Genomic DNA, 12,461 nt, shown 5'->3' with positions numbered 1-12,461 from the left:
AGACGCACGTCGGCAAACTAGGGAATGAACTTGGGCTCCCCGGGCGGTTCAGCGCAAAAAAGGAGGCGCGTTGTGGCGCAAACCATCCCTGATGCTATTTTGCCGTTTCAAAAAACAATTGCGCCACTGACCAAAAAAAAAAAAGTGAGTCTAAAGTCAGTGGCGCATTGCGCGTTGTTCATTATGCTATTTTAAGGGCACATGCTTGACCATAATGTATAGCATGCACAACGCGCACACTTTTTGCTTATCTAATCTACACAGATGCAACAGTTATTTTTGCAAATCATAAATTGTTACAATAAAAAATATTAACACATGAGATAAGGGAAATCATAGTGGTGAGCATTGTGGTGATAGTTTTTATTTATTGTGTGGCTGCGTTAAAAAATTCTCATGCAAATAACGTTTGTTGTGTGGCTGTATTACGTTTATTTTATGTAAATAATAATTAAAATGTTTTCATAAGAAACCTTAATGTATATGAACTTGATTTGTAAGAGTACTTTGGGGTTGGACCTTGCTTGCGTTTCTTGGGTCCGATTTCAAAGCCCCCAAACCCTTTCAGCAGTGAGGGTGGACGCAGCGATGTCCTCTGCTGGCGTCTGTGTAGAGGCAGATCCACCTCCCGTTACACAGCGTGCCCGATTTATGCTGGCAAGCTTGGGATTCCCCCGTCTCCTGACATCATTGTAGCGCTTGGCGCAACGATGGGGATGCCAGCTGATGAGACAATTGTGGTTATTTCCTCTCACGCCTGTTTAACCTACGCTGATTTGGGCGGTTTCTCCTATCCCCATACAAAACAACTTCTCTGTCTTTGACTGCTCTTACAAGAACGTCGGTCTCCTCGGCTGTGAACCGCTTCTGGCGTGCGCCTGGTAAATCCGTCATAATAATAGCAACCCGCCATGGAACTTGCGCACTTGCATTTAAAGGGAATGGTGGATAGCGTTCTGATTGGTTTATTTGACGTTACGCCCAAACCACACCTATGAATAATGAACCTACTTCAGACCAACCCCTTATTGATTTGCGCCTGGCGCAAGAGTTATTTCTCCCGCCGGGAAAATAGCAACAGCGCCCAAAATCCGCCCACAAAGTCACTTGCGCTTTGCGCTTCGCACTTGTGTTTCAGATCGTTAAAATAGGGCCCATTATGTCCAAACACATTATAAAAATTAACTTTGTATAATATGTGCCCTTTAATTGAAGGTATTGCGGAGGATTTTCTTTTTCCAGTTGGATCATCAAGACTATTGGTCCTCCTAGTTGTCAATCAGGAGTGTTGCGCAACTGCATTTTTTTAAAAGTGGAGAAGACGTTTTTTTTCTAAGATTCGAGAAAATCCTCCGCTACACCTTTAAATATAAAGCTTCGAGATTCCACATTAATGTGCCATTTGTTTTAGTTTTTTACACAAAGCTTAAACTTTTAAAGGGACACTCCACTTTTTTTAAAAATATGCTCATTTTCCAGCTTCCCTAGGTTTAAACATTTGATTTTTAGAATTTTTTTAGGTGCGATGCTAATGGTCTAATCAGATTCAATGGATTGTGCTTAGCTATGCTTAAAGTGGTAGCGCCAGACCCAGAGATCAGCTGATGGATTCCAAAACGGTAAGAATCAAATGTTTAACTGAATGGGAGCTGGAAAATGAGCATATTTAAAAAAAAAGTGTAATGTCCCTTTAAAAATCTAAGTACTATCCACAGATGAGTAAATCTCAGTGTGACAAAGGACTCACCTGCAAATTTGACATGAAATTTGTTCTCTGGTTTGAGAATCTGAACATAGAGAGGACAGTTTGGTGCAAAGTCCTTTACAGCCCACGCTCTCAAAATGGTCTGATGATCCTTTCAGAAAAACAAACAAGATCCTCTCAAATGATAATAATCATCCACATTTTTCTTGGTAATAATGGTACAGTAGATCAGATTCTGCGAAATTAGTTAGCATATTTAATATTCATGAAGTGATACACAAAAAAAACTTATTTAAGTACATTTTGATGCATGCATTTGGCCGACATTATCAAGCAAATTAAAGTGCATTCAAAGCTTAAGGTTTATATTTGGATAAACATAACGTTTGTATTTACAGCTGCCGTTCGGTCCACTTCATTTCGGCTGCTGAGTATGAAGCACGCTTCTGCATCATCCATCCTACAGGAGACAGATCATCATTATACATCTGTGTCACTCAAACAGCAAACCTCAAAATGTTCCTGCGATGCCCTGAGGCTTTAAGCTGTCGTGTGAGGATGGTACATGTGTATATATGTGCTGGTCACAGGTAATTATTGCTGTTTCAAAGAAACAGTCAGTGGTCAAGATTAATTTCATGGTGTACTGGCCCCAGGTCCAAAAGATATCGACAACCACTGTAGATGAACCATAATGGCACGTATTCATTAAAGTTATTGCCATACTATTAACATTAAGTCTCTATAAAAATGAGTAATTATTCTGTCGGTTTTATTTTTTTGTAGATGTGTTGAGTAAAGTTTAGCTCTATCACAGCACCTGATACAGAAATTTTATGTACGGTAAGTATGTATTTTGTAGAGAAGGCTGGGGCAAGTTGTCACAGTGAATAAAGTCAATTTCTGTATATACTGTACATGCACTTTAACTCTTTCTCTGCCATTGATAAGTTATCTTGTCAATTAAAGGATTAGTCAATTTTCTTTAAAAAAATTGTTTTGATAATACAGAAGATGCATTTTAAATGCTTGAGTAAATCGCTTGCCGCTACAATAAGTAACTATGCAGACACCATGCCCAGATCTCAGATCAGTCTAATGGCTCTCACACACTGTTGCCAACTGATTAAAAGTTTAGATTCTTATCTCCATCCAGTTTCATCATGGTTTGAAAAACGCATCCACATATAAGTTATAAGAAAAATAAACTATTATAACCTACTTGGCTCTCATCAGATCCTGATCCTTTAGAGCAGAACCCTGGAGATAGATCACTCTTTGGGACCACAGTGGGATCTGGAGGATCCGCCGTACCTGGATGTCCATCTCAGTGGGACAGAGTATCACCACATAATAATCCTGCAAGGCATTTCAGAGTTGATCGTAAGACCCCTCTGCAATCCTAAACTACATAACGGCGAAGTATGCGATGTACCTGCAGTCTAGGGTGGGCATAAAACTCATTGAGGAAATCCATAAGCAGGTCTATTTTGAGAGAAGTGACACAGAGAACCACATGTTTCTCTGTTTGAGCTCGATGTCGGCTGTAGTTCCCCCCTGATTTCTGTCTCTCCATCCACAAGTACGCCAACTCCTCAAACTGGTGTCAAAATGAAAGCAGACCACAAGTATGAGCATTAACAAACGTCATTAAATACAGGACATGCTAATGGAAAGTGCTTAATAAGATTGGATAAAAAGATAATGAGATTGAAGAAAATTATTATCTTAAATTTAAGAACCTTCAGGTATGAATGCTTATAATCAGCATTGTAGACAAAAATATAGCCGTGTTATGGAGCTATTTTTCAAAATGTGAACAAATATGAATAAAAACAACTTTTGACTGGAAGTGTAAACATGCTTAAAATTAATGGGTAAATATTGGACAACCCATGTCTATATTGTGATTATTTTTATTGTCACCTGCAGCGGCAGCACCACCAGTGCCACACAGATCAAAATGACCACCAGCAACTGAGACGGCCAGATTTTGGGCGTCACATCTCCATAGCCAACAGTTGAGAAAGTGACAATGCAGAAATATAAAGCATCAAAGAGCGTGAGATTCTTCCCTGCCCGCTCCAGGTGTTGAATCCCACAAGCCCTGTGGAGTAAAACAATAAACTTTAGAAAATTATCCATTAAAAAAAAAAAACATTTCAAGGCTCGTTCTGTTTATTTCATTTTTTTGCATTTGCACACAAATTTTTCAGCTTATTGCATTCCAAATTTTTTGGAAACCAATATGAGCTTATGATCTTGTGGTCCCACACATTGACTGATAAAATCACATTTCAGGCAACACTGCTACTGTATGAAATTGCACAATATTTTACCTAGGATTTCATGAACACACTTCTAACATTATTAACCAATTCCCCGCCAGCATTTTTTTGAAAAGTTGCCCTCCAGCATTTTTTGTGATTTTTTACAAAAGTTTTACAAAATGCCTTCCAGGAAAATTGTCTTCTAAAATATATATATAAACATACAAATATATCAAATGAAAGAACAGTCCCTCTATATTATATTATATCTAACAATATTCACTTCCTTAGAATGACACCTACCGATACTGATAGTTTTGTTTTAAGTATTATGCTATTAAATTTATTTTCTAACATTAGGCAGATCTTGGGAAAATAAATGTTGGGAAAATGCTTTTATCTGCTGATACACTGCAAAAAAATAACTTTCTTACTTTATATTTTTGTCTTGTTTTCAGTAAAAATATCAAAAAATTCTTATATTTTCTTGATGAGCAAAATGACCTAGGAAAATAAGTTTAGTTTTTAGACTTAAAGCGAATTAGTGCTTAAAACAAGCAATCAAATCTGCCAATGGAATAAGAAAATTTTTCTTGAATTAAATATGTATGAAAAAAGTAAACAAAAAATGTTCTTATTCCATTGGCAGATTTATTTGCTTGTTTTAAACACTAATCTACTTAAAGTTTTTTGTCTAAAAACTAGACTTATTTTCCTAGGTCATTTTGCTCATTAAGAAAATACATCTTAATTTAATAAGTTTTAGATATTTTTACTAAAAAAAGACAAAAATACTACACTGCAAAAAGAAATTCAAGAAAAAAATGTCTTGTTTTCAGTAAAAATATCTAAAAATTCTTAAATTAAGATGTATTTTCTTAATGAGCAAAATGACCTAGGAAAATAAGTCTAGTTTTTAGACAAAAAATTAAATAAAATTTAAGTGATTTTGTGCATAAAACAAGCAAAACAAATTTTTTCTTGCATTTTTCTTGAATTTAGTGTTTAAGAAAAATGTTCAAGATTTTTTGCTTACCCCATTGGCAGATTTTTTTGCTTGTTTTATGCCAAAAATCACTTTTTTTTTGTGGGACTAAAAACTAGACTTATTTTCTTGGGCCGTTTTGCTTATAAAGAAAAAGCATCTTAATTTAAGAATTTTTAGATATTTTTACTAAAAACAAGACAAAAATACTAAGAATTTTTATCTTGAAAATAATTTTTCCCAGTGTTATACAGGTATGCTATTAAAGGCCAATATATTGGTGCATCCCTATTGAAATCTTTTGTCTAGGTTGCATCTTGTTTAAATAGTAAAGCACTGTCTAAAAGGCAATCCATCTGTGTTTTCTTAAATTGAACCAATGCACTATTGACAGAAAGTGTTAATTCAGCTTTAGATGTGTCAAACAGTATTGGATACTCCAGTGAGGGGTACAAGAGATAAGAGATTTACCCGGTAAAGACCAAACACAGCAGCGTACAGATCAGAATAAGGACTTGGTTGAACATGGCAGAATGCGTACGTTGAATGGCACGGTGGAGATCGTTCTGAAACAGACAAATAATCTTAGTCGGAGATTAAGACAATACAAGAATAACACTCACATAAAGCACACAATATGGGTTTATGATTGGTAATTTAAAGGGATAGTTCACCCAAAATAGAATTATTTACTCTACTTATTGCATTAATTTCTTTTTCTGAAAAAACTTCTTTTTTCGAGGGCACTTGATGCGAAGTTCGTCGTCACAACATGTTTGTAGCCTGTCATGTGTATGATTCCTTTTTTTCAAAATATGTGTTCTGCTCCTCGAGAGATCCTATGTGCATCATGTGTCTTGTCAATTAAAGAGCCCGCTGCAGACGCGTCTAAAGGGTTTATGATAAAAGAGAGGCTCACGTCTGCCAGATACTCGCATAATCTCATGCGTAATCAAAGTTTGGTGTTAAGGGTGTATTTTGTGAACGTGAGCGTCTCTATTATCATAAACGGTTTTGACGTGTGTGCAGCAGGCACTTATTTTGAAAAAACACCTGATGCACACAGGATCTCTCGACGAGCAGAAGACATATTTTGAAAACAGGAACCACAAAGATGACACTCCGAACACTTATTTTGAATAAGCGCCTCTCGGATGAGCAGTCACGAGCCGCCACTGAAAGGCATGCTCAAAAACTTTCATTTTTTGTAACAACTTTGTTTTAAGTAAAAATGACAGAATTTTAATTTTTTAGTAAACTATCCCTTTAAGTGACTCATTTAACTCTTTAATAACTCTATTTTAAGTAGTGGCCTCATTTAAATATGTCATTATTTTATTCCTCTGACCTCAATGAAGCAAAATATCCAAGGAAATGTAAATACTTATTATGGTATTGTTCAGTTAGTTTGACGCCTTTCTTCATTTTCTTACGTGAATAATTAAAATGGCTGTCAATTGAACAGACGTCACTATTCAATATTTATTCTTAGTTAGTTGCAGTTACATAGTTTCTTAGATTGATAGTGTTTCACCAATTTGTCTGGTTTAGCATTCATAAAGAAACATTTTCCTTGCCAGGTCCTCTCTGTTCAGCTGATCCAACCATATGGCACGATGAGATGGAAATTTTGAAATAAATGCTGAGGGTGTAAGGGTGTCATTTATCGGCAGGGTTCCTGCTATAGCACTGTGTGCACAGAAGACATCTTTGATGCTCCAAGCACTTCACATAAATGACACAGATTCAAACTACACACATACAGTAATTTGCTAAATATTATATGACTATTAAAGGGACACTGCACTTTTTTTTAAATATACACATTTTCCAGCTCCCCTAGAGTTAAACATTTGATTTTTACCATTTTGGAATCCATTTCAGCCAATCACCGGGTCTGGCGCTTCCACTTCTAGCATAGCTTAGCATAATCCATTGATTCTGATTAGACCATTAGCATCGCGCTCAAAAATAACCAAAGAGTTTTGATGTTTTCCTATTTAAAACTTAACTCTTCTGTAGTTACATTGTGTACTAAGACCGACAGAAAATTAAAAGTTGTGATTTTCTAGGCAGATATATAGTTAGTACTATACTCTCATTTTAGTGTAATAATCAAGGATTTTGCTGTCGTAACATGGCTGCAGGAGGCACAATGATATTACTGTGATAATGAGAATATAAAAAAAGTGGAATGTCCCTTTAACAAGTAGAGATGCAAAAATGCTATTAAAAAGCAAAATGATAAATCAAAGCAATCTATGGCACCATTTATTTTTTAAGAGTGTAATGCTAATCTTAGTGATGGCATCTACCATATGCTGATGTTATTCTCCTAAATGTTCAACACAGTCTTACGTTAAATAAACCTAAAAGGTAGGACACTTACAATCATGTTTTCAAGTGCTGATTTGGCAAGCCAACAGTTAAGGAACACAGGAACAAATATGTTCCTCAGTGGAGGCCAAAATATCTGCAAAGAAACACAATATTTAGAGTCAGTGATATATATTTGTGAAAAAATTGCTTGGGGGGCCGTTATGTAAGGAATAATTGACGATTGGCCATTGGATTATAAGAATTGCACACCCAAGGTGCAATGCGGCACGGTGCGGGTGTGCATTATTTTCAAATAAAGGACCGGAGTCAATTATTCCTCTTATACCACGGTTATCACAAAAATTGCTTTGGTGCCTATTTTTAAGACATTTGACAAGTTAGGTGTGCGGTTATCAGAAATTAATGCATACCCACGGAACATTTCTCAGCCAATCAGAATACAGCATTCAACAGACCCGTGGTATAACATGCAATACCTCACGGCTGAAAGCCGTTGTAAGGCACAACATACAGCACTAGCCTCAAGTACTTTATTGCTTTTACTAAATAGTTACCACACAATACAAATATTAAAGCAACAAAAATGTATCAACAAAAAGAAAAGTTAATTCCTTGCGTTGGGAAAAATCAGTCCCTGCCTATTACATTGCTAAAGATGCTGTGCAGTGATAAACAGAATCAATGGGTGCAGCAGTCATAGCTGTGTTTAACTAGGGAATAACTGATGACGAGCTGTTGAATTATTAGAAACAATAATGCACACCCGAGGTGTTGATGCGGCCACGACGCAAAGTGGCCGTTACACCTTGGGTGTGCATTATTTTTTCTAATAATTCAACAGCTCGTCATCAGTTATTATATAGTTAGTAATTATGGAAAGTGATATGGAACTGTAATGCAGACAAAAGAGCTGCCTGAAACTACGTTCACCGTGTGTTACCCAGAAAATAATTGCACACCTCAGAACGTTCATCAGCCAGTCAGATTCAACATTGAAAAGACCCGTAGTACAATCGTAAATAAAGCACAGCTTTGACCAATCAGAACCAAGGACTGGAACAACTTGTTTTATAAAGTAATGTATTGCAGGACAGTATGATGAAGAAATCATTTGTAATGTTGTCAACAACTTGCACTTGGAAAATCCACTGGCACAGAGGTAATTAAACACCCACTTCCCACTATGACTGATTAGTGTTGCTTGACCAATTATGTGCATTCAATAATGATCACTCACGCTCAGATTTCCCTTTCAGATGTCAATGACTATCAAAATAATTACATTCACTCTCAACAATACTCAACAATTAGGCCTACCATCAATAATTAATATTGAAAAACTGTAAATGGTAATGTGCTCCCTTTCCGTTGGATATCCTTGTGCATCACTTACTGTAATTATGAATGGCACTGTATTGATCATCTCAATGATGAAGGTGATTTGGAAAATCTGCTCCCAAATGTTCCCCTAAGAACAAAACAAGTACTGTTATCTTATTCAATCTCATGACATGCTTTAGTTTAAGACTGACAAGTGGAAACCCAGTAGGTGCATCCTAGTTTGCATACTTATGCACTATTTTGTAGTATGCATAGTGTAAGTGGGTTTACCCACATGATGCATTTTTCAGATTGCATCAAAAACGAACGTGTGGAACATTATACAATTTATGCACTTAAGGCTCGCACTTGTTCTACTATGGTAAGAGGTGGGGTTAAAGATAAAGCTATTATGGTTCATTTCTAAATGGCAGAGAGTGCATACAGTAAATGTAGTATGTACTTGAAGTGCAAAGTGTATATCATTTGAGAAGCAAGTAAAGGCTTATATCTTTATTTATAATAAACACTCCCTTTAGCTACCAATTGCGGTTTGTTGTTAAACAAATTTTCATTGTAAAAGCAGAACGTTTGTATCATTTGTTAAAGGGGCCATGTCACAATTTTTTTTTAAGATGTAAAATAAATCTTTGGTGTCCCCAGAGTACACGTGTGAAGTTTTAGTTCAAAATACCATATAGATAAATTATTATAACATGTTAAAAATGACACTTTGTAGATTTGTGCAAAAATGTGTCATTTTGAGTGTGTCCTTTAAAATGCAAATGAGCTGATGAAATTCAAACACTTATCACAATGATGGTGGTTTATTGCAATTGAAACTCAATTGTGCTGTGAATTATTTTCTCTCTCTCTCTCTCTCTCTCTCTCTCTCTCTCTTTCTCTCTGCACTAAATGCCTGTGCCTTGGTTGGATAGTGCAGATTAAGGGGCGGTATTATTATAATAAGATCTGCTTATGACATCATAAGGAGAGCCAAATTTCAATGACCTAATTTTTCATGTGCTTGCAGAGAATTACCAAAACTAAGTTACTGGGTCGATCTTTTTCACATTTTCTAGGTTGATAGAAGCACTGGGAACCCAATCATAGAACTTAAACATGGAGAAAGTCAGATTTTCATGCCATGGCCCCTTTAAATTTATCAACATGCAACAATAATGACAATGATTTTACCTTATAGCTGAGATACACCAGGAGCATTGCTTGCAAGAAGCTTATTAAGGCCACTGTCACCTGCCGTGCAGAATGTACGGTACAAATCAAAACATGGCAGATGAATAAATCCTGTCTCGATATTTATTCAAATATGGTTTCTTATTATTAAATTAACATGACCACATTTGCACCAAAAGTAGTCATTTTAAAGGGCACCTATTATGTCAATTTTTACAAGATGTAAAATAAGTCTCAGGTGTGCCCAGAATGTGTCTGTGACGTTTCAGCTCAAAATACCCCACAGATCATTTGTTATAGTATGTCAAATTGCCCCTATTTGGATGGGAGCAATAACACGCTCTTACCCTGTCTGTACCTTTAAATGCAAATGAGCTAGAGCTCCTCGCTCCCTTACAAACAGACAATGAGTGCTATCGCTTAAAATACATCAGAGACATTAGTATCTCACAAAGTGTACAACTCCCTGAGGGCGGTTACTATGGGAATGCAGGACTGTCAGTCAGTGGTTGTGGGTGTTGCTCCATCAGTGTGACATCACATTAACGAGAAAATCAAAACAGCATGTCTAATGAGACTGCTTTGGTTTAATGGGGATTGAAAAAGAAGGAGTTGGTGGATCTCTTTCATTGTAGGGTGGTTGTGTTCACACTTTCAACACACATTTATGTCCAAACATCTTGTAAAAGTGATTATGCATAACAGGTGCCCTTTAAGGATAATTACACTGCAAAAAATGACTTTCTTACTAAGTATTTTTGTCTTGTTTTCAGTAAAAATATCTAAAAATTCTTAAATTAAAATGTATTTTCTTGATGAGCAAAATTACCTAGGAAAATAAGTCTAGTTTTTAGACAAAAAATATAAAATTTAAGTAAAAACTGCTTAAAACAAGCAACAGCAAAAAAACTGCCAATGGAATAGGAAAAATTTTCCATATTCCATTGGCAGATTTTTTGCTTGTTTTAAGTACAAGTTCTCTTAAATTTGACATTTTTTGTTTAAAAACTAGACTTATTTTCCTAGGTCATTTTGCTCATCAAGAAAATACATCTTAATTGACATTTTTTAATATTTTTACTGAAAACAAGACAAAAATACTAAGTATGAAAGTCATTTTTTTGCAGTGTATTTTTAATTATTGTATAGTATTAAATGCTCTTTTAAGATAAACAAACTAATGTTTTTTTTCAGATTATCATACAAAATGTATATCTACCTGTATCGCCCATACAGGAACTCTTCTGTTTACCCAGAATATTAAGTCCCTATATGAAAAACACAAAGCAAACCACAAGAAGCAAACCAGTGAATCAGAAAATGACTTACTTTAATGAATGAATAATAATTGAATAAGTTACATGTGATCATGTACATCTCACCAGTTTATTTCTATGGGATCTGTAGTCAGGTTTGATGGGTAGTTGGCACAGGATTTGCCGCACAGGGCGTCTGAGATGTTCGTGCAGTTTTTCCTGGAGTCATTACAACAGAGAGGCAGTTAGTACATAACAGTCTTAAAAGTAAAGGACAGCAGGGTTGAAGCTCCGCAGTGTCGCGCTTGTGAATGTCAGCGTGGGATGGCTTTTATCATTTGATTGTTGTTAGTAGTGTCTCTCTCCCAGCAAGCTTTCATACACACACGCTGCTTCACTGTCCCTGAAAGGTTTTCGTGGCTGGCTTTAAGAGTGACTCTAATGGACACTTCACATCGAATCTCCTCCGACTGTCTGGGTTTTGTCCCGAGAGATGCTCTCGAGCAATCTGAAGTGGCTTGTGAGATATATACGATAATATATACGATAATGTGCTTTGTTTTAGTGCGCTGCTGGGGATCTTGTTCAATAACGAAGAGGGGCGGTTTCCCGGACAGGGTTTAGATTATTCCAGGACATTTAAAGAGTTTTTACAAACAAACCTTACAAAAACAATACAGGTGTGCATCTTGAGACAAAACAATGATATATATTTTAAGATATGTCAGTACAAGGTGTTTTTAAATTAACCTCATAAGCCTCAATTTTCCTGTATTTGTAGAGTTAAGCGGGGGTAAAAATGACCCCAGAAATTAGAAGAGTGATTACAAAAAAGATACATTTTTAATAATACAAATAATATATCCTTTTTTTTTTGTTTACTTCCCATCTATACAATAATGCTGTGTTTTGTGAAATATGAAGTACTTTTGTACCCGTTTACCACTCAATTCCTCAACTACACCATTAGCTTGCTTGTAAAATATCAAATTTTTATGAAAAATTCACATAAAATATTATCTAAATTTGATTAAAATTGTTTTTAGATATTGTTCTAGATGTTATGTGTTGAATTTAGCCATTTGGTGTTTAGAAAAAAAGATAAAAGATTTAGGGCTCTATCTTACACCCGGCGCAATGCAGCGCAATGCGCGACGCAAGTGTCTTTTGCTAGTTTCCACCCTGCGCAATGATCATTTTCACGTTTAGCGCCACGTTGTTTAAATAGCAAATGCATTTGCGCCCCCTTTTGCGCCCATGGGCGTTCTGGTCTAAAAACGAGGTGTGTTCAGGCACATTGTTGGCAACTAAAACAGACTCAGGCGCAATATGTTTTTTGTTATTTAAAGAGCGCATTAGTAATATGCGCCTAAAAACGGGACATACGG

General features: G+C 36.0%; 1 protein-coding gene across 6 annotated transcripts in view; it reads right to left on the bottom strand.

The window, feature by feature from the left end:
- Positions 1–12,461, bottom strand: part of kcnt1b (potassium sodium-activated channel subfamily T member 1b) — a 129,753-nt gene that overhangs the window by 48,515 nt on the left and 68,777 nt on the right. For all 6 annotated transcript variants that reach the window (XR_012336726.1, XM_065284340.1, XM_065284334.2 and 3 more), the window contains 11 exons: positions 11,200–11,292; positions 11,037–11,085; positions 9,818–9,877; positions 8,694–8,768; positions 7,350–7,433; positions 5,432–5,526; positions 3,632–3,812; positions 3,141–3,305; positions 2,928–3,064; positions 2,102–2,165; positions 1,748–1,856 (listed from right to left, as the gene is read on the bottom strand). Coding sequence is in view for 5 of the 6 variants with exons in the window: in XM_065284340.1 (XP_065140412.1) it covers positions 1,748–1,856; positions 2,102–2,165; positions 2,928–3,064; positions 3,141–3,305; positions 3,632–3,812; positions 5,432–5,526; positions 7,350–7,433; positions 8,694–8,768; positions 9,818–9,877; positions 11,037–11,085; positions 11,200–11,292 (1,112 nt within the window). In the remaining variant the exon portion in view is untranslated. The remainder of the gene's footprint in view (positions 1–1,747; positions 1,857–2,101; positions 2,166–2,927; positions 3,065–3,140; positions 3,306–3,631; positions 3,813–5,431; positions 5,527–7,349; positions 7,434–8,693; positions 8,769–9,817; positions 9,878–11,036; positions 11,086–11,199; positions 11,293–12,461) is intronic.

Source organism: Paramisgurnus dabryanus, chromosome 5 (assembly GCF_030506205.2).
Source record: "Paramisgurnus dabryanus chromosome 5, PD_genome_1.1, whole genome shotgun sequence".
Lineage (NCBI taxonomy): Eukaryota > Metazoa > Chordata > Actinopteri > Cypriniformes > Cobitidae > Paramisgurnus > Paramisgurnus dabryanus.
This window is presented reverse-complemented; position numbering and strand designations above follow the sequence as displayed.